Consider the following 20,382-nt stretch of genomic DNA (forward strand, 5'->3'; position numbering starts at 1 on the left):
TAAAACAGCATAGAGATATACTTGCATTTGTGGGACGGAGATGTCGCTCTACGAATTGAAAGATGCCGTCTCATTCCAGTCCACACCTGCAACAGGCTTTCCTCAAGAGCTAGTGGTAGGTTAGGTTAGGTACCTAGGTTGCATGTTACCATGTGTAGCTAGGTACACGGTATGTTTGTGAAATGCTCCACACGCGTCCACCGTGCACTTGGTGTTTACTCTAAAGCTTTCAGCTATTTGAAAAATTACAGGTTGTTTTTATATTGTTAATCAAATATAGAGTAGAAAGAAAGCGTTTACTTATTTAGATTTATGTTGCTATTTGTAATACTAATCGGTTGTTTCATTTTAAGTTCTTCAATTGACAGTTGGATGCTTTTGATTTGTAGCCATAAATGATTAAATCGATCAAAACTGTACCTGAATAAACGCCCTAATGTTCACAAAAATTGATATTTAGAGCTCGTATAAATAACGTACAAAAATTAAATACACGTTAAATAATAAACTCGAGCATTTTTTCGTCCGTTACATCGGTTCACGAATAAAATTGGTTTCATTTCGGTCTATGCACGAGATTGATACAGCTGGAATAGATTTATTGAAGCAGATTTTATTATTGTTGCGTAGATTTGTTTTATGTGTGATAAAATGTTTAGTGGTCTAGAATATTGAAAATATTCTATACTGTGGTTTTGGAAAATAATCTGGAAGAAGCTTTGTCTATAGTTAGAGGAACATGTGTTGTGTAGTTGTTACATTTGTTTTGAGCACTCATAGCTAAAAGTTGCACAACTGTATGGCATTGAATGTTATATTTAAATGTTTAGTTATCCTATTATTGTATAAGAAGAGTTCCACAAATTCACTACACACTTCGTATGTAAACAATGTTAACAAAGTAGTATGTTTCGCGTTATTATTGCCAGCGAAAGAACAAGCGAATTACACACACGAAGAGCGTCTGTTATTCGTGGCTCAGGGCAATGCAAACAGAGGAAAATCAGGAAGGTAAGTTTATTCTGTCCCAATCCGCAGGAACTATTCTCGGCAGAATGTAATCCATATTCAATTCATAATCGGAATACATTATAGTGTGCGGCGCGGGGCGCGTACAGAGCACGAGTGCGGCCGGCGCGGCGCAACGAGCCGCATTCTTCGTTCGACAAACGAGCGGCTGTGGGCCCTCAATTATTCCGCCAGCATTGTCCCGGAATGTCTAATTTGCTCACGTAATTTTGGTCGGAATTTGTCCCCAGCCGACGGATGCTCGGAACTATTTTTATTGCTTGTTTCCTATTTTCTGTAGTCCATCGGGAACAATATAACTTGAAGCTCGCGAACTCTAACCAACTTGTCTCCGAACAAGTGTATTGTGAATTGCACGTCGCCGGCTCCTTGCACGCGTCCGTGACGACGTTAAATATGTTTTCTTTAACTTTGTTGTTTCGGTCCCGTGAGAAACATTTCTCTTACCTATGTAGAGTTGTACATTCTGTTAATCGCAACCTATTGTGCTGCAAGTTATTGTGGGGGAGGTCTTTATTCTCGAAGAATACCTGTATGACTACCAACTGTACGGCATTGATTCATTGCACATTCTTACCGAATGTAGAGCAACTAGAACCGAGTCCAACCAAATATTGTTATCTTGGTCGTTAGTGGTGTAGAGTTACATAACTGACACAACTATGTAACAGGCAATATTTGTGTTAAAGGTTTCTCTATTTTCGCGGCTCACAAACTAATAAGTATTGAAGGACAACGTTATTGTGACTGAGCTGTAAATTCGTGTGAACTCAGCAGAAACAAATTCGCTTCCAGACCAAAAGCTAACAAATAAAGTTTATACTTTATAGGGTCATAGAGTATGCAATAAAAGTGTGAGGTGCAGCGCTCGCAGTGATGGATGGGATTGAAAACGTTAGCTATAGGCATCATGTTAACAGTAGGTATAGAGATAAGTGATTTTGGAATGATGCCAGGACGTGGCCCGTGGAGCCCCACTCCATTTGCTCTTTACATAACTCAGTATTCAAGGGATCATTAATCTTCCTAGTTCCACGCCAGGCCGAGTTTAATTTTAATAAACGGCTTTAGCCATACTACGGTATTAATTTACATGCCTTAATGAATGGAACTTGTTATTTGAATTGTTACGATTTTAATTGTGGTACTGAGCAATCAAAAATGTATTAGCAAACGGCGTCGTGGCGCAATGGAAGTATTCTAATTTAAATATAGCGTTGCTGAGAGATTCAACCATGGTAAGCATACTCTAGAAGTGTAGAACATTAAAACTTAAAGTTTTTATTTCTGGACAATTACAACTAAGTAAACTCGTATTACGAACGTTTTCGGTCTGCCTCTACATGCCGTCTCAAAATTTGTCACGACCGACTTAAGGTTGTATAATAATCGTAAATGAGACTATAACTCAAGATTTCTCTTGAGTTATAGTTATAGCACTAGGCTCGTAATTTTGTTAGTAGTCGCTGATGTGGCACGTAATACAAGATTTTAGAAGCGTCCGTCGCCCTTAGGGAACGGCCCTGAATGTTCGAATCCGTCCTTCATCAGACCCGAGCTAGGTATTTTATAGCTCCGGGTCAAAATCGTACTAGAGCACAGGTGTGTGATTTTGTTACGTTAGACATTGGAACTTCGCCGAAAACCATCTCTATATTTTTCTCCGTAAGTACCTCCGTACTCTTATTACTACAGCACGTATTATCGGATTCAAGAGTTCTCGTATATGAAAAATGAAAACATCGACCGGAATAAATGAAATATATTTATTCTGTACACCTAAAACAAAATTAGTGAAAAGTTAACTAAAACGAGGGGAAATCTGTGTACCTAAATAATGAATTACTTTTGTTCACATTTTCGGGCAAACGTTACCTGCGTGAATTGTATTTACGCCGCACAATAATCCCAAAACATTTGGAACAGCAAGCGAGCGGAGCGAGTTGTTCGTTTCAGGCGCAGCCATCAAATGCGTGATTTACCCGCCTTCTGGGAAATACCTTGAAGCGGGCGGCGCTGTCGATGCGGGTGTAATACCTTAATTCGACTAATCTCGTTTTCCACTCGAGCCCTGCGGTCGGGTGGGCTTCGCGCCCTGATCCTCACTCAAACGCGTCTCACTAACGTCTTACTCGAACTGCTGTCAAGTCTGGCTTTTTACTAATGCTCTTATTTGAGGCATGTTTTATGATTACGGATACCGAGAAAAGATTTCTGGTGAAACTCGTGCGGTTTCACTTCTAATTTAAATAAAAAGTATTTTTATGTAGTTGCTTTATGTTTCATGAATAGCTAATTCCTAAAATGAGTGGCTACCGTATTTTGGACATTCGAGAATTTAAAAATCTGGTGCAACATTTACAGAAGCGAGGCAGTTATCGTGGCTGTGTGCGGACAGCTTTTTTATCGTAAGTTTACATCGACATGCAAATCTCCATCACGACACTCGCCTGCCGTAGGTACTTCTAAAAGTAGTTTCAAGAAAAACTGACTTACTAAGTAAGCAGTGTAGGTAATATTCCATGTTTCTGCAAAAACTAGGTAACGAGTTAGCTTGTGCAATGAATAAATTGTATCTGAAGATTTTTATCTTGCAAAGTAGCTTTTCACGTATTCTCTCCGGAATTTAAAACCAGGTAGACAAGTATGACCTTATCTGTTCGGCCAATGACTAACAAAGAGCAATTAGGAGGATTGAAGGTTCTATGGTTTGAGAAATACTGTTTTCGAAAGTAGCGCAGACTATGTTGTACTTTCTCTGGCGCCGTCCGTAGTTTCGACCCCTTATAAGGAACAGGTAGGCGAAGTCCATAGAACAACGGGATAAGTTATATTTTAATGATTCTCATTATGTACAAGGGCAAACAACGTGGTCTTACCTATAACATATACATGAAAAAGTGGGTCTGTAAACGGAGCGCATATAAGGCATGTTGAAATGCTGAAGTCTCGAAGCTTGTATTTTTATCGATACCATATTGACAATGTGCCTGCTTCGATTTTTCTACGACTCTTACTAAGAGCAAAATGGACGTTGGTATCGTTTGCTGCATCCTGTTTTATATCCGTGGTTACGAGTTAACGTCTGCCCATTTCTCACTTTAACCATTTCAACAGGACACTTTTATTTGTTGTTCCTTGAAAGCTTGATTTAACAATTCGCAGTGTTGCCAGAAATTCACAGCGGATCAGATTAATAGCTCGTGAAAATTTTCCTCTCGAAAACTTTATATCGTTCAATTACTTTTTTATTAGGCCAGCTGGTTAGTGTCAGAACTCGGTTTTAATATGTGCAGTGAAAAGTATATTTAGGTACGTCAATAATTGCTGAAATGAATTTATTAAAACATATTCGACCTACTATTTGAGTAACCTACATTCGGTACTTGAAATCGTCTGTATCAATATCTGGAAATAGACTTCAATAATACAGATTTTTCGAACAAATATAGTGTGTAAGGAAACTCGTTTAGAGAGGTTATCTCTAGCAGAAAATTGCTTTGCATCTCCAAGGAAATATCACGGACAGGAAAACGCTTCCGTTAGTTGTGAGGCACTTGAAATACACCTCCCAAAAGTTGTGAAAATACTTTTGGAATGCCGTCAAACAATGTAACATAATTTTATTACATTAGCCTATATATTTGCATCTGGTTGGAAAGATATTAGATACTGTTTTTACATATAACCTATCTGATCTAATTAACTTAAAATAGAGAAGGACATTTGGGTCTTTTGATCCGTACTGTTGAGGGTATCTATTCATTTTCGTAATTGAATCGTAAGGCAACGTGATATCATATACAGTGTAATTAAATCAAAAAGCGGGCGAGCCTGAGTGGGGTCCTGACGAGTCCATAAACGGGATACAGACAGGCCAATTTGGTGCGTGCGGGGAACGTGCAGGGGTGCAAGTCACGCGACGGACAGCCCCAACCACTGCATATTAATACTCGGAATTACATTACCGACCATCGTATCATTTCTACTAATCACGAAAAGGCTCTGATGAGATACCTACTTCTAAAAATTTTTCGACATACGTATGTAGGTTTTTAATTAAGTGTGTTCTTGTATTTTTCGACCTTTTTTGGTATATCCAAAGCTTCAATTCAAAACCAATAAGTCGAACGGCAAACCCGTCGTAATCGAATAAAACAGTTTCCGTTTTTCAATATGATTATAAAACCCTTATATTAAATTTAAGATGAGTCATTAGCACTTCATATCAAATAAAACATAGCCCATTAAAACGTGCTTTCTATTGGTCGTGTACATCAATTAGGGGGTAAAACGTGAGTAAAATGAAAGGGGAGTGCAGGACGGAGGACGGAGAGCCCAGTGAGTCAGCCGCGGCGGCCAGACGGCGCCAGGCCCCGCCACGCACTGTCTTAGCCTACCCCACACTTTAAAATAGTACTACCGCAATAACATACGAGAATTATTATTTACCCAAGGAAACTATTTAGCATACAAAGGGTCTAGCTTAAATCCATATCAACTATATTGTTTAGATATACCTACGATTCAAATTACAGGCCCAATTTAAAACTGCTATCTAAGCCTGGGTCTGAGTTATGGAAACCTCTTCGGTAGGATAGGCACAAAACCAATAACGACAGTTTAAATTGTTTAAGCCATACGGACCAACTACGATTTAAAATATTTTATTTCACTTTGAGTTTGAAACAACAGGGCAGACGGGGTCGGGAGCCGGCTGTGACCGCACTTCGGGATAATGTTACAGAATACAGCGCAAGGCATCTCGTGGTTTGGCACTAGACGCAAGACGCAGGCTGTCATACCGGCGCAGCTCGCTACGACCACTGGGAGCTGACCCGCATGTCTTATTGTAACTGCTAGATAATACTGATGTCTCCAAGGATCTTACTGTATATTTCTACTAAAAAAATATTTTTATATCTCTGCAAATGTAGTCGATGTATTTCGTGTTCAAACAAGTAAACCCTGCTTGCGATCGGGACTAGACGGAGACAGAGCGGCAGACGCACGTTCGGTACATGCAGGTCTTTTTATAGACGAGGCGCCGCAAATAAAATCGAATCAGACGCACGGCGCGACGCGCGGCGGGTCGCGGCGGAACGTCGCTACATGACGCGTCTGAGCGCTCGGCGACCGCGCTACGTGTGTGTAGCGGGTAAACAATAAACTCTAGCTTATACATGTTTACAACTCCAAGTCAAGTCGGCAGCTTCGACCGCATGGCAAAGTTGTGTTTGTTCAAGCACTGCGCTCGTATCGTTCAAGCTTTCACTCGGTTCGATGCCCCGCCATCCAGTCCAAACTAACAGTGAGAAATAGTCGTAACAGTAGTTACACTACTTCGAAAGACTCCAGTGATGTATCGCACTTATTTACACTTCTGACATAGTTCTTAGCTTCTAATATAAACAGAACATATGGTTTGTTAAATTTATGTTATTCGATTGTGCGTCTTGGCAGATAATATTACGGAACTAGATTAACGATAATTATTTGCCGTAAAACACGAATAACTCATTGAACTTCAACAACTGGCATGAGTTTGGAGTAAATAAAGAGAAATATAAAATATGGCCAGTTAGTCAGATATCTGTCGACAATGTAAGAATTAACCGTGGTCTCTAAATATAGGGTTATAAAGAGCGCAGTCAGGCGTCGCTGTCTCCGGCAGGATTTATCGCGCGAGACATTCGCAGCGCGCTGCCGCTTGCTGCTTGCTGCTCCATTTACATTCTACTTGTGTCCGCATGAATCCTGTACTCCACTGGTTAACAAACTCCCCACGACAGCACACAAAAGAACACTTCGAGCCCTTGAATTGATTATTCTTGTGACCGTAGGTTAATGACATGCACGCACGGTATGTTTTGTTTGCCTTAACAGGCCGTTTAGTTTCAATTTTGTGCTTTTGAAGTGAAAGCTATAAGTGGAAATGGAACCATACATGTAAAAATATACGAGTGCTTGAACAAGACGATTGTCGTTTCGTTATCATCCGCAGGAAAAGTGTAGCTTTAATAAGGCGGGACGACCTCCGGCGCCTAATGTAGCCGGAGCCATTACTCGGTTTACCCCTAATGGATATTTACTCTTACAGCAAACATAAAAAGTCACATCTTACAGACAAGTCGATAGTGTGAGGTTTACTGCCGTCCGCGGGGTATATTTAACTCAAACCACATATGAGTGGCAGTATCTTCATGTTTTATCGACTTACGACGTAAAACCCTTTTCGAGGCACTTATTATAACTTTCGGTCACTTATTACATCAGAATTATCTCAAATGTCGTTTCACAGGGTCTTGAATGTGAAGGAAAAGTTTTGATGGGTAATAAAATCTACCTAAAATTTATGGATACTAACACGGTTACGCGATAACAAATTTGGTATGAGTTTAAATGAACAAGACGTTGCCGAGACATTTATGGCGAAATGTTTCTCGGTACCTAGTTACTTGCTGAGCGGTTTTGCTTTTGTTTTCGGTATAAAAGTTAAATGCCAAAGAGACGACGTAGAAGTTCGCATTAAAATACGTCGGTGGCTAAATAGTAGGTATGGCTGGTGTTGTTTTAGCGAGTTCTAAATCAGTGGCGGCGGTGGGCGGGCGCGCGGGCCGAGGGCGGCCGCGCCCGACGAACATTTTTGTCGCCCTTGAAATTCGTAACTGCATTCTGTAAAGTTATTCCCGTTCGCTCAATACATTTGTTATGTTGCAAGTTAAAAACTGATCAGTTGTTCTTAAATGCAAAAATAAATCTTTTTTGTACAAAAACCCCATATTTAAAAATTAATATGATCGCATGAATAATAATGGTCGGTTCAAAACCATACTCTGTGAAATTTACAATTAAGTTACCTAATAAGTTCAAGATAATAGTTTTGACATAAAGACACAAAATAATGTGCTTTGAAGAACAGAAAGAAAAATGTTCTACTTTTCTATTCATATTAAAGGTATAATTTCAAATAGGTTTCATATAATAATTCACTTTACTACATGTTTGCTTTCGTTCCACTTGAGTTCGATATGAAACGGTGCTCGCCTTTTTGCAATCCATAACTGCCAGGAGTGGGTACTTACTCAGTAGGTACTAGGTTCACGTACCTGTACATATAATGGGTACAATAAACTGATTAAACTAAGCATGTAGTTATGGTCTTATTATTTTCGTTTGTAGATCTATAGTTCGATGCCGATGATCGAAGTAAACAAAAATGAAATTTGGAATTCAAAACTAATGTACTCAACATCGACGGCTACCAAGTTGTGCTTTCGAATGTCAAAATTACTAAAAAGCAACTGGATTTGCCTTTATTCCTTTTTAACTCCTTAATCGCTTAGTTGTGGACAGCGCAAATCATCGGACCTCTTCTTCTTCTGCGTCAATAATACTAGAACAAAATATATGTCAAAGATACGATTTTCATCGACGGAAGTCAAAGTTAAAACAATTAAATCCTTTCATAAACTTTCGCCGTAATGTATTTACTGTGGTCAGTTTTCACTTCATTACAGTACATTCACAAACCACTGAATAGTTCGGTCCTTAGTTTTGCCGGGATCTAGAAATCACAAGAGATCTAGTTGCGGTTAATTACGAGGACACAGTTGTGGCAGGGCCCCGGTAACGGTCAGGGCGCCCCAGCCCCGGTTGCCGGCAACCGCCGCCCCTAATCGCACCGACTAATTGCGCGTTTAGAAAAACCCCGTAATGATCCCGTATTACGTAAGGCTGCCCATGTAACGGTATAGTAACTGCTGCTATTAACATTCCCCGACTACTCCTAATGTCAGTTGACATCTCGCAGCTCAGCAAGTAGTTTTTGCTCTATAATTTACTTACAGTTATTAAAACGGAATAACAGCGTTGTTAGCGGTGATAGGTTAATATTCATGAGCATTTCGTTCAGGTGCCACAGGAACTTTGCCTTAGACTTTTATAGGTACACTTTTTGGTTTGTTCTTGAATACTAAATTTGGTTCTTAGCCTCGGATTGCAAAACATTTTCAATACTTATGTATTTTGTATCTGAAAGTTGTTTTTTTTTAACCTAGAACCTAATATGAGTCTTGTTACCAGTGGTTGTCATCAAAGGCCGACTAATGGGATTATTCGAAGATGAGCATAATCCTGTCGTCAAAACTGTATTGTTGTTACAAATCCTACAACGAGATTTATACATAAAAATACCTTTTGAGCTAAATTATAATATGGTTCTCAAATGCGTGTGCTTCAAATAATTGAAGATTTCAATATTTGTCAACAGACATGGAAAATATGCAATTTTGTTGTATTTTTAAATTTTCTATTAAAAAAGAAGTTATATAATATCTGCACATATTTATAAAAATGCTTAGCTATTTGGTTGTAATTCAAATGAAGATTCTAGCAACTCTGTAGACTCTTTTAAGGCATGCATGCAATAAATAACTAACAAAAGTAATATAATGTAGACGCAGTGTCTGCACTACTCACAGTGTTCTTCCCGGGAGGTTATACGAATACTGTAGCATTAACAAGTTCACATTTCTCTAAATCAACACGACTTCCTGAGAACATAAATTGTTTTAAACAACTTGAAAATGACCACAGATCTTATACCGTGTTACACCTACCTATTAAATCTTAACAAATTAGTAACGTTTCATACATTTTGTAATCATACATTTTTAGATAAAATAAAAATTAAGTTTAATTAGCATGATAATGCAATATGATTTGGTCGAGATCAGAAAACGGGACAGGACAGACAAACAGTCGGATAGACGTGAGACCCTAATAGTAGGGTCCAGTTTTACAATTTGGGTAACTAACCCTAGAAACGTATTTTTTTTTTATATATACTTACCAGAAATATTGTCTTCAAGATGGGTATGTCTCTTCCAAAGCAAAGTGGCAAAATAGCTTGACCTATTACACTACATTCATGTGCTAGTAGTTACAACTTTAGACATTTGTACAAGCATCTGCCTTTTATTGAATTTTAAATAGCAGAAGTCAGGTGAGCCCAGTTCCAGCGTGTTAATACTGGAAAGGTCATTGGAGTTCAGTGGTCTGGCGATAAGTCTGCAGGTGCCAGCCAGCTGCGCTTGATAATTAGACACCATTGTACCATACATTCATACGTAAATAGTTATGAATTGTGAACGCTGCTGATAAAAGTATTTATTCTGTGAAGTGACATTTGTTTTGTCATACAAGTGTTACACATACATATATTATGACGAGATGTTGCCCGCGTGCTCACCCGCTGCGAATCGAAAATAAACCTACTGGAACATAAAATTGGGATAGAAATTATGCTATGGTCTAATCCTGATTGTAAACTATCTGTGTACGAAGTTTGTCTAAATCCGTACAGTGGTTTTTGCGTAAAAGAGGAGGATGTATATATCCGTACGTCCATACGTACGAACCTTCGCGTTTATTCTGTTAGTAGGATTAGTAAGATTTGACGTATTGTGTTTTATGAGTTTTGGTCTAAAGTGCAGACAACTTGTACTTTTCGAACGATAATTGTATTTTGTAGTTCTAAAAGTGCTACTTGGTTGCTCAATTTAAATACATAGTTTTTAAATAAAACTTTTGACTTTTGTACACAAAATACAGTTTAGCTACTTGTCTGATCATTGTTAACATATAGATCGGTTTTTAAGCTGAAGTTTCAGATCGTAAAATAAGAAAACAAGATTATGAGTAGCACTGACAACTGTGAATGCAATCAAATAAAATACATAAAAAGGTTATCCTCCCTAATCACAATCAGAATATTAATTCCGCGGCCTACGTAACATCTTAAAATAATATTTTAGTTGCGGAAGCGAAACAATGCTATTCACAGTATAGAGCGGCATCTCTCTTCCACACCTGCAAAAATATTACATTAGGAGCTAGCAGGCCCTCTGGTTTTGTCGTTAAATTGGCAGGTGTGAGCAAAATGATTCGAGGTAAACAACATTTCAATTAAATAACAAAATGGAAACTGAACTTGTTCATTTAGCATAATCTTGAACTTATTTAAGTAAGTACAGATATTAAAGCGTTTATTGAATATTTAATTGAGGATGAACATTGTAATTACAGGAAATCAATTCAATTATCTGCGTATAAAGATCAAGCAACAAATGACGTCCATTGTAAGTGGATTAGATTTGCAAAAAGATAACAATGCTCAGATTGTCGTCCAATTCAGGGTCGTAAGTGATTGCAAGTAACCTGTAGTATTGTTGTTATGTATAAAGGTCGTAGGTACAAGTTAAACAATCGCAGGTTAGCAACGCACTGGTTTATTCACATACGGTTTGACAGATGACAGTTCGTATGACAGTTCAGAGGGCGGGAAAGGACGCGGTCACAGATACTTAACATCCCTCCCTCTATTACAAAAAGTACTTAAACTCTAAACTTAAATTAAGCAATACTAAAAATACTTCCTATAACTAATCACGGGGCGTTTTCGTAGCGATCTATTTGTCGTAATTACTTGGCTATCATGTTGTGTCTCCTGGGTGTCGGTTTCCGCTTCGTGGAACTCATCCTCGGAGTCTACAGGTCTTTCTCTTGTTTCAACAACTGCATCATTCGCTACAATTCGCTGCTCGTTCTCTGCAATCTGAGGGGAGCAATTCTCGGACTCGTCTTCCCTCACTAACAAAGAGGTACCTCCTTCGTACAATTCTGCTCTCCTCCCTCTGGCTGAGCTACCCGGAGAGAAGTTTGGTAAGTCGAGCTCGGGCTGCGGTACAGCTGTTCCTGAAGAAGCTGACGAAGGCGACGGCGGCGGCAGCGGTGTTGGAGGCGGCGACGGCGGCGGAGATGAAGATAGCCCAGACGACCCAGGTAAGTTCAACAACGCTTCTTGTTCATTATTGTTACGTGTTCCTTTATAAAGCCTCAGCTGATTTATGTGTCTTTTGTAACTTTCTGAGTTTTTAAGGTCTTTTACTAAATACAAAACTTTACCTATTCTTTTCAATATGATGCCCTTACACCATGTATAACTTGCTTTGTTAACGAATCTTTTATATAATACAATATCACTTATTTCAAAATTCTTTTCTTTATTTTTCCCTTGTTGTTTAGTTTGCATACACTGTTGATTTTTTACGTGATCGGATACAGACGGTGACGAGGGAGCCGATGACTTCGGATTGATTAAGTCTAAACGCGACCTTAACTTGTGACCAAAAACCAACTGAGCAGGGGATAACCCAGTAGTAGTGTGAACTGAATTACGGTAATCCATCAGATATTTTAGCAATCTTACCGATGAGTCTTTCGCGTTATGGCTCGACATAAGATATGATTTTATTCCTTTTTTTACTACTTTGACAAAACTTTCGGCTTGGCCGTTACTCGGTGGGTGATACACCGGTGAAGTCATGTGAGAAATTCCATTAGTCGCGCAAAATAGTTCAAATTCACGTGAACAGAAAGCTGTGCCATTATCACTCACTATTGTTTTCGGAACTCCAAATCGTGACATAAACTCGCATAGCTTTACTATGACTGCAGCCGTAGACGTAGCCGTATTCATATTGAATACCTCCACCCACTTGGTATGCGCGTCAACCGCTACTAAATACACACAACCTTTTATCGGACCAAGAAAGTCTATATGAATTCTGTGAAAAGGACATGGTGGAAATTCCCAATGGACCAGCGGGGCTCGCGGTGGCGAAGGTCGCAGCTGAATACATACTTCGCATGAAGATATCATTGTTTCTACAGCTTGATCGATTCCCGGAAACCAAAATCTAGATCTAGCTTCGGCCTTTGTTTTAACTATCCCTAAATGTGAAGCATGTAACTCTTTAAGAATTATTTGATATAAGCTAGTAGGTATAACCACCTTGTGACCTCTCATTACGCACCCATTCTCAAAAGATAACTGTGTTCTACACATGTGATACGGCTTTAACCTTAAGTCGTTTACTTTCGGCGGCCATCCATTCGAAATAAAGTCTATCACTTGCCTTAACACTACGTCACCCCTTGTTTCCTCGCGCAATTTCTCTAATGTCACGGGCATGCTTCCATCTACAACAAAACATACATAAGTCGCGCGGTCATATGCAACCTCGCAGTCGCAACACTTACATTCCTCGGTGCACGCACACGCATGCATCGCTCGCGGCAGGCTCGCGCGGGACAAATAGTCCGCACTATTATCAGCGCTGCGCACGTATTCTATTTTATAGTTATAACTACTTAAGAACAACGCGTAACGTTGCAATCTATTTGCTGACATCTCTGGAATTCCCCTATCAGCCCCAAAAATAGATAAAAGGGGCTTGTGATCCGTTCGTAAAATGAATGGTTCAGATCTGCCATACAAATATTGATGAAATCGTCGCACTCCGTAAATAATGGCGGTTGCTTCCTTTTGTATTTGCGCGTAACGCTTTTCCGCCGAATTTAAGGTACGCGACACAAATGAAATCGGTCTTTCGACACCGTCTAAGCCTACTTGTGAGAGGACTGCTCCCAACCCACTCGGAGAAGCGTCAACCGTTAATATTATCCGGGCGTTCGGGTCGAAATGTGCGAGGACTTGCTCTGATGTCATTACTTGTTTTATTGTTTTAAACGCCTTATCATGATTATCAGTCCATCCCCACTTAGAGCCCTTTTTTAATAAATCGTATAAAGGACTGAGAATAGTGGACGCATTTGGTACAAAGTTCCTGTAGTAGTTGATCAGTCCCAAGAAAGATTGTAACTGATTAATATTTGAGGGGACTGGTGCTTCTAACATGGCCTTAATTTTTTCAGGAGCTTTTTTTAACCCGTCCTTAGTAATAATATAACCTAAATAACTGACTTTGTCCTGGAAAAAACTACATTTTTCTTTTTGTAATGTCAATCCCGCGTCCTCTAAACGCTTTAAAACGGAGTTCAATTTTTGTACATGTTCCTGCTTGTCACGACCCGTTATCAAAATATCATCAAGTAGACACAACACTCCATCCAACCCAGATAGCAAGCTCTCGATCGCGCGTTGGAAAATGGACGGCGCGCTGGCTAACCCGAATACTAGACGCGTAAATCTATATAATCCACGGTTCGTATTTATACACGTCAAGTTTTTAGAATCGTTATGTAAAACGAATTGGTTATAAGCCATTGATAAATCGAGCTTACTAAACTGCTGGCCTCCATGGATTTTTGAAAATAACTCGCTAGTCGTGGGGAGTGGATATTGTTCTATTAATAATTGTTTATTTATACTTATAGAGTAATCTGCGCACAATCTGACTGTCCCATTCCGTTTTAAAACCGGAACTATCGGTGAAGCATATTCCGAATATTCTACAGGTTCAAGAATACCTAAATCGACCAATCTATTGATTTCTTTCTCGACCTTATCTCGTAAAGCAAATGCTACCGGGCGTGCCTTACAGAAAACCGGCTTAGCGTCTTTTTTTAACAATAATTTGATTTCGTATTTATTAAAAGTTCCTAATTTATCTGAAAATAACCTCGGATATTGCATTTGTAAATCCTTGATGGGCACATCTGAATCGGTGCAGTAATTAACCGGAATCAAATGTAAGCTGAACAAAGATATAAAATCTCTACCAAGTAGCGGGGGGCCTCCGTCACGAATTACGTAAATAACCAAATAGTGTGTTTGGTCCGCGTAGCTTATCGGTAACCGCATTGTACCTACACACACTATTTTGCCCCCGTTGTACGTCCTCAGCTGTTTACCAGTATTTGATAATGGCACATCTTTGAAATAACTTTTGTAAAAGCATTCCGACACTACAGTTACTGTAGATCCACTATCAACTTCGAATTTAAATGGAACATTTTTAATAAAAACAGTTTCTACCATGGGTTCTCCCCTGAATGAACGGATATAATAGACCTTACCGTCATCGTCATCCTCACCCTCGTCACCGCCATCCACCTGTACGTAATTCACTTTAGTGCACATTTTACGCAAGTGGCCTTTTACGTGACACTTTTTACACACATAATTTGCGAACCTACAGTCTGCCGATTTGTGATTCGTATAACCACACACGCCACATTTCACTTTCGCTACACTACCACTTTTTCCAACATTTGCAATCTTGAAAAGCTGGTCCGGCGTAGACGGCGCGACTGCGCTAGCCGCGGCGCCTGCGCTGGCCACGGCGGCAGCGCGCGCGCAGCTCAGGTTCTCTGCCATCTCCACGACCTTGGCCAAGGTGAGATCGGTGAGGTCCTTCGTGTACAGCTTCTCTTTTTCACGTCCTGGCTGCAACCCCATGATAAACTTGTCACGGAGCGCCTCTTCCACGTTGAGAAAGTTGCACTTTGCCGTAAGGCCTCGTAGTCTCGCTGCCCACTGCGAGTGAGTTTCGCCTGCTTGTTGAGTGGCCGCGTAAAAGTTGTGACGCTCGCCAAACCCCACGCTTTTCGGGGTAAAATGGTCGTCCAGTCGTGTTAACAAGTCTTCGTAGGGCACATCTACCACATCTTTTGGGAGTACCAAATCCGTTACCAATTTGTAGGTACCCTCTGTGAGTGCGCTGAGGAGGATGGCTTTCCTCTTATCGCCTGTCGGATCAGAATTCTTGTTGATATCATTGGCCAAAAAATATTGAGCAATGCGACCTTTGTACGTTTTCCACGTCTGCGTATTGTGGTCAAAACTATGTAAAATCCCGAATTGAACACTAGACATTTTGATTATTTGCAATTGTAGGTAATCTCGTCGCCACTGTTATGTATAAAGGTCGTAGGTACAAGTTAAACAATCGCAGGTTAGCAACGCACTGGTTTATTCACATACGGTTTGACAGATGACAGTTCGTATGACAGTTCAGAGGGCGGGAAAGGACGCGGTCACAGATACTTAACAATTGTAGAATCGTTTTTTATTTTACATTTGTAGTTTTTTGCATTTGCTTTAAGTATTAGTTTGAGCTCCATTCTAGTATTAGCAACTTCAAAAGATGTTTTCGAAATCACAATACCCACGCATTGTGACTTCAGATGATTAATCAATTTGTACCTTATTGGTCTATCTTTCACTTACCCAATAATATACAGTTCTGATATTCGTGTGGGATTAACAGCAAGTGCTGAAATACTTGAGCAAGCCAACGGTTGACGGTCAAAACTTTCCTCTTAACAATTTATATTTACGCATAATTGTTTACTGTCTACTATTAATCATAGCATCATCACAACATTAGTATTTCCTCATGTTCCGTGCGGTACGTTATTTGCAGAATAATTTATGGTACAGGGGACCTACCGCCACGCCTTTAACTAATATTATTGGAATTGTGGGAGTGAGACAGCGCTCTACATTGCCTAGTGTTTTGTCTCTTTTCCACACTTGCAATAATGTTTCTATTAAAAGTTGGTGGTGGTTCCTCTGTATTCGTCGAGGGTCATCAATCATTGTGAACGTACCGAGGAACAGCCGGATTGCTCCCACAAAGTATATGCTGCTAAGAAAAGTATTACGTAGGTACCTACAACCCATGCTAATCTCCGATTTATGGGCGTGCTATTAGGTCCACTTATATTTAAAACGGGCCCCATCGATTGCCTACAAAATGCAGCAACGTCTTTAACAAAAATTGTCAACAATCAACGATATTTGTTTCATTTTTTAATAAACTTATAAATAAGAACACCTTGGATGTCTTTTGAGGGATCGTAGCTACGAGTAGACTGTCTTAAGCAGTTTCAAGGCCGAAAAACCTTATTGTTAAAGCAGGAAATCTTCCAAAGAGGCTAATCCTTTTAACATGGCAGCTTATTTATTGCTTTAGTCCGAAGGATTGCCAGACATTTACGTTGTAGGGTTTCCCCGTGCGAATAATTTGGCTGCCAACCTCGTCGCGTGCTAACTTATGATTGAGGGCTTCGCCTGAAACTTGTCGCTCTCTAATATTCATAACGTTCAAGAATCACTCATGTTAACCTTTGTGACGTGAATTACTTCATGTAGGTACATTGCGGTTAAAAAAACTGGTCAAGACAAAACAATCTGCAAAAAATATGATGTCCGTGATTGCCTAACCTCTCTAACCTCTATTTTTATGTGTTATTTGTTTTATTAGCTGTGACACCAATACAAGTGAGAGTTAACTGTGTAGCTTATACGTTTCATGAGATACAGCCTTGTGTCAGACAGACAGACAGTGGCGGTGAAGCCTAAAAATTGCCCTAAAAGTTATAGCAGAAAACTAGTAATCCTTGGAAAGTGACGTTTCTTAGAACTGAAGCAAAAAATACACAATTTATTAGACACTTTTATGCGTGCAATAAATAAAAAAAAAACTTTAAATCACAGTAATAGGTGACCGAGCAATTCAATATATAATTCTTGGAACTCAAAGTTGACGTGGTCTTGTTCATTTATCCTCAATCATTAAATCATCTCAGCTAACAGCCTGGTCACGACATTAAGATCAATATTGAATATGGAACAGTTGAAAGGTTTACATTTCTAGATATGTTAAGTCTAATCTTAACATAATAGGTCTTTTACCAGAAGTAAGGTTCGGTTTCTTGGTGTTTTATTATCTAATCCCAACTTTTCTTGGTAAGTATTAAGTGTGCCATTTCTTACGTATCCGGATTGAAGAAGTTACATCTGTTGAGCATAACAATACAAATGCTAAGCCCAACATTTGACACGACCTCGAGATTTGATTTCTCACTTAAAATCGTTACATGACACGACACCATTTCACAATTCGACCTGGAATACATTATTAATCAGACTGCAATAATTTTACGCATAAATCGCTAGTTAAAGCTTATCAATAATGCATAAGATGTTAACTATACGAAGCCTTTAAATTGCGTCGTCGGCTTGTCTGCCAGAAATTCTGATAGTAATTGATTTTCCTTAACTTTACCTTATAACATTTTCTTAGGTAATGATGTCAGCTGTTCGCCTTGAATCTACATTCCACTCCGTTCCGCAGTGCACGTGGAAACCTGTGTAATTATACATTTGTTGCAATTCAACGTATGCGTCAATCAACTTTAATAGTGACCGCGAGACCACGCTCCTGGTCTATTAATTTCGTAAAATGTTATTCGTTCCATTGTTGTTGCTAAACTAATAGCAGAAGTTGCAACATTCGAATTGTAACATTTCCGGGTTTCAATTTGAAATTGCTTTTTATGCCGAATCAAAATCGATTTCTAATCGGTGATTGTTAATGGTAGGTTCAGTGTGGTTGGAACGAGTTGAAGATTAATTCTAAAAACTTTTTAATGTATACAGTTTTTTCACGCTACTTTTGCTAGGTCACTTGGCACAGTTCTCTGTAAACATCACATCATTAACTCGAGTGGAGCGAGTTTCTTAGAGCAGACAACATGTAATCTGTTAAACAATAGAGCGAGTGAGTGACGTATCACTCTCCGGCATCATAATACACGTTCAATTCACAGAATTATTGTCACTCATCTAAGACAAAAAAATAAGCCTTGGGTAGTCTAAGTACGGTGAATAGGTAATATTTTTTATGTTAGCTATCAAAAGAATAACGAAGTAAACCGTATGTAATGGACGGGCTTATCATGTTCTAGTTAGAACGCTTAAGTGGTCATATAAAATGGATCAAGGAGGTGTTATTTTTTGGACGGACTTAGATAATACGGAGGAGCGTGGGCGAGTCCTTGTGCCCCACGGATTACCTCCCGCGGTCTTATGAATGAACAGGTCGCTACGCCCACTGATACCGCTCGTAATTTATCGGCGATGCTTATCAAGATCACCTCATTTATGTAACATTAGTTTAGATAACATATTAGTTATTTTATTCATTGATACTATCTGATATTTCTAGTATTTGTACCACAATTTGCATCAGAATGCTGTACTCACAGAATATTTAAATAGAGGTGTAGATACTTAATAATGCATTCGAGCTTTATTCAAATATCTATAAGTATAAATATTAATGAAAGGAAGAACGACGCCCATGAATTTGCAAAGCCACAAGTTTCTGATTTAGTAAAAAGTTTGAAGATTCATTCCTTGATTTGGTTTTTATTGTCATTCGAATTAACGATCTGGTATTTCTTCAGCATTGTGTCATTACTGAAGTGATGAAACATATAAAGCTTAACCTACATAATATGTAAATATATTAAAATTGAAAAACAGGAAATTCTGTGTGGTTTACAACAGTATCGAAACAATTTTTTACAATGTTTGTTTGCTTATACGTGATGAACTCATTAACAGTTTATCCAATTCAATTTCAGTTTTCTCTCATGTATCGTGACAAATTTCAGTTAATATTTTATGTTTGTTCCATGTCAATCGGTTCAAATTAAGAGAATAACAAACAAAATGTTAAGAAATTGAAATTATAGTTTTAAATTTATATTATCGTAATGTTTGTATGCCAAAACAGGCGATATGTGAGGATCTTGCAATATAATAACACCTAAATGTACCACATTTCTTGCAAATAAAATGATTGATTGAACAACAATAAATAAGAAAGTTACTTTTCTAAATATTAAAACAATTACCAATAGAAACGATAACAAACACTAAAATTTCCTCAATCTCGCAATATAATGAAATTCAGGCGCAAATAAGAATTACAGTAATACTTACCCATTATTCGTGAATACAGAATTAGTGTTATAGTATTTACTGGCCGATATCGCACCAGTTGAACTGCAACAAATGAGAAAATCAGAATTATTATAGGCTGTGTACTTGTTAATTAGTTTGACCAAGAACCTATTAGCGTGGGCACCATTAAACAATCGAGTATCGTGACTGCCGCATTATAATAATGACTGTTACGTATTGGTAGCGCTCTGTCATTCCTGCCTACGGATTTAAGGTAGTAAATATTGAGGTAAGTACAAGAAGTTCATGGATTTTTGGGGTTAAGTAGCCAAAAAGGTTAAACGGGATTTACTTAAAAACTAAAACTTCGGTTTTTGTTTGTCGCTTTGTTAAGCTGTCGTTTTTATCTCAATACACTTATACTGCAGTAAGAGAGTTGTAGTCGAACAAAGAGGTAAACATTTGAAGTAAAATATGTTTTTTTGCCATTTCTTCAGATAATGTTGTCGAAAATTGCAAAGATGTTGCAATTTTCGCTGACAATGTGTTCCTGATGCCTCTATTCTATAATAAAAAAAACTTATAATAAAGATCAATCAGCAGTCGGTACAGTTGTTAATTTTTTTAATGACCAATATTTTTCCTCTCTTTTTTCTTGTAGCCTACGGGCCATAAGTATTGCGAGTCCGACTCGCACTTGGCCGTTTTTAAAGGATCGCCCCACTAAAGTCGTCCATCAGCTTTTTAAACGATCTAAGTATAATATTATTATGTCCACATAACGGCAG

General features: G+C 38.8%; 2 protein-coding genes across 2 annotated transcripts in view; both read right to left on the reverse strand.

Moving 5' to 3' along the window:
- LOC113496405 (semaphorin-1A-like) overlaps positions 1 to 19,685 on the reverse strand; it is a 60,407-nt gene extending 40,722 nt beyond the window's left edge. Inside the window, exon 1 of the mRNA XM_026875599.1 lies at positions 19,634 to 19,685. The gene's annotated coding sequence lies outside the window, so the exon portion shown is untranslated. The remainder of the gene's footprint in view (positions 1 to 19,633) is intronic.
- LOC113496404 lies at positions 12,086 to 15,906 on the reverse strand. The gene is made up of 2 exons (XM_026875596.1): positions 14,914 to 15,906; positions 12,086 to 12,127 (listed from the first exon to the last, which is right to left on the reverse strand). Exons 1-2 carry the CDS (start codon positions 15,710 to 15,712, stop codon positions 12,114 to 12,116), a joined length of 813 nt encoding a protein of 270 aa, XP_026731397.1. The 5' UTR covers positions 15,713 to 15,906; the 3' UTR covers positions 12,086 to 12,113.
- Positions 19,686 to 20,382: the final 697 nt, after the last annotated feature.

Source organism: Trichoplusia ni, chromosome 8, assembly GCF_003590095.1.
Source record: "Trichoplusia ni isolate ovarian cell line Hi5 chromosome 8, tn1, whole genome shotgun sequence".
NCBI lineage: Eukaryota > Metazoa > Arthropoda > Insecta > Lepidoptera > Noctuidae > Trichoplusia > Trichoplusia ni.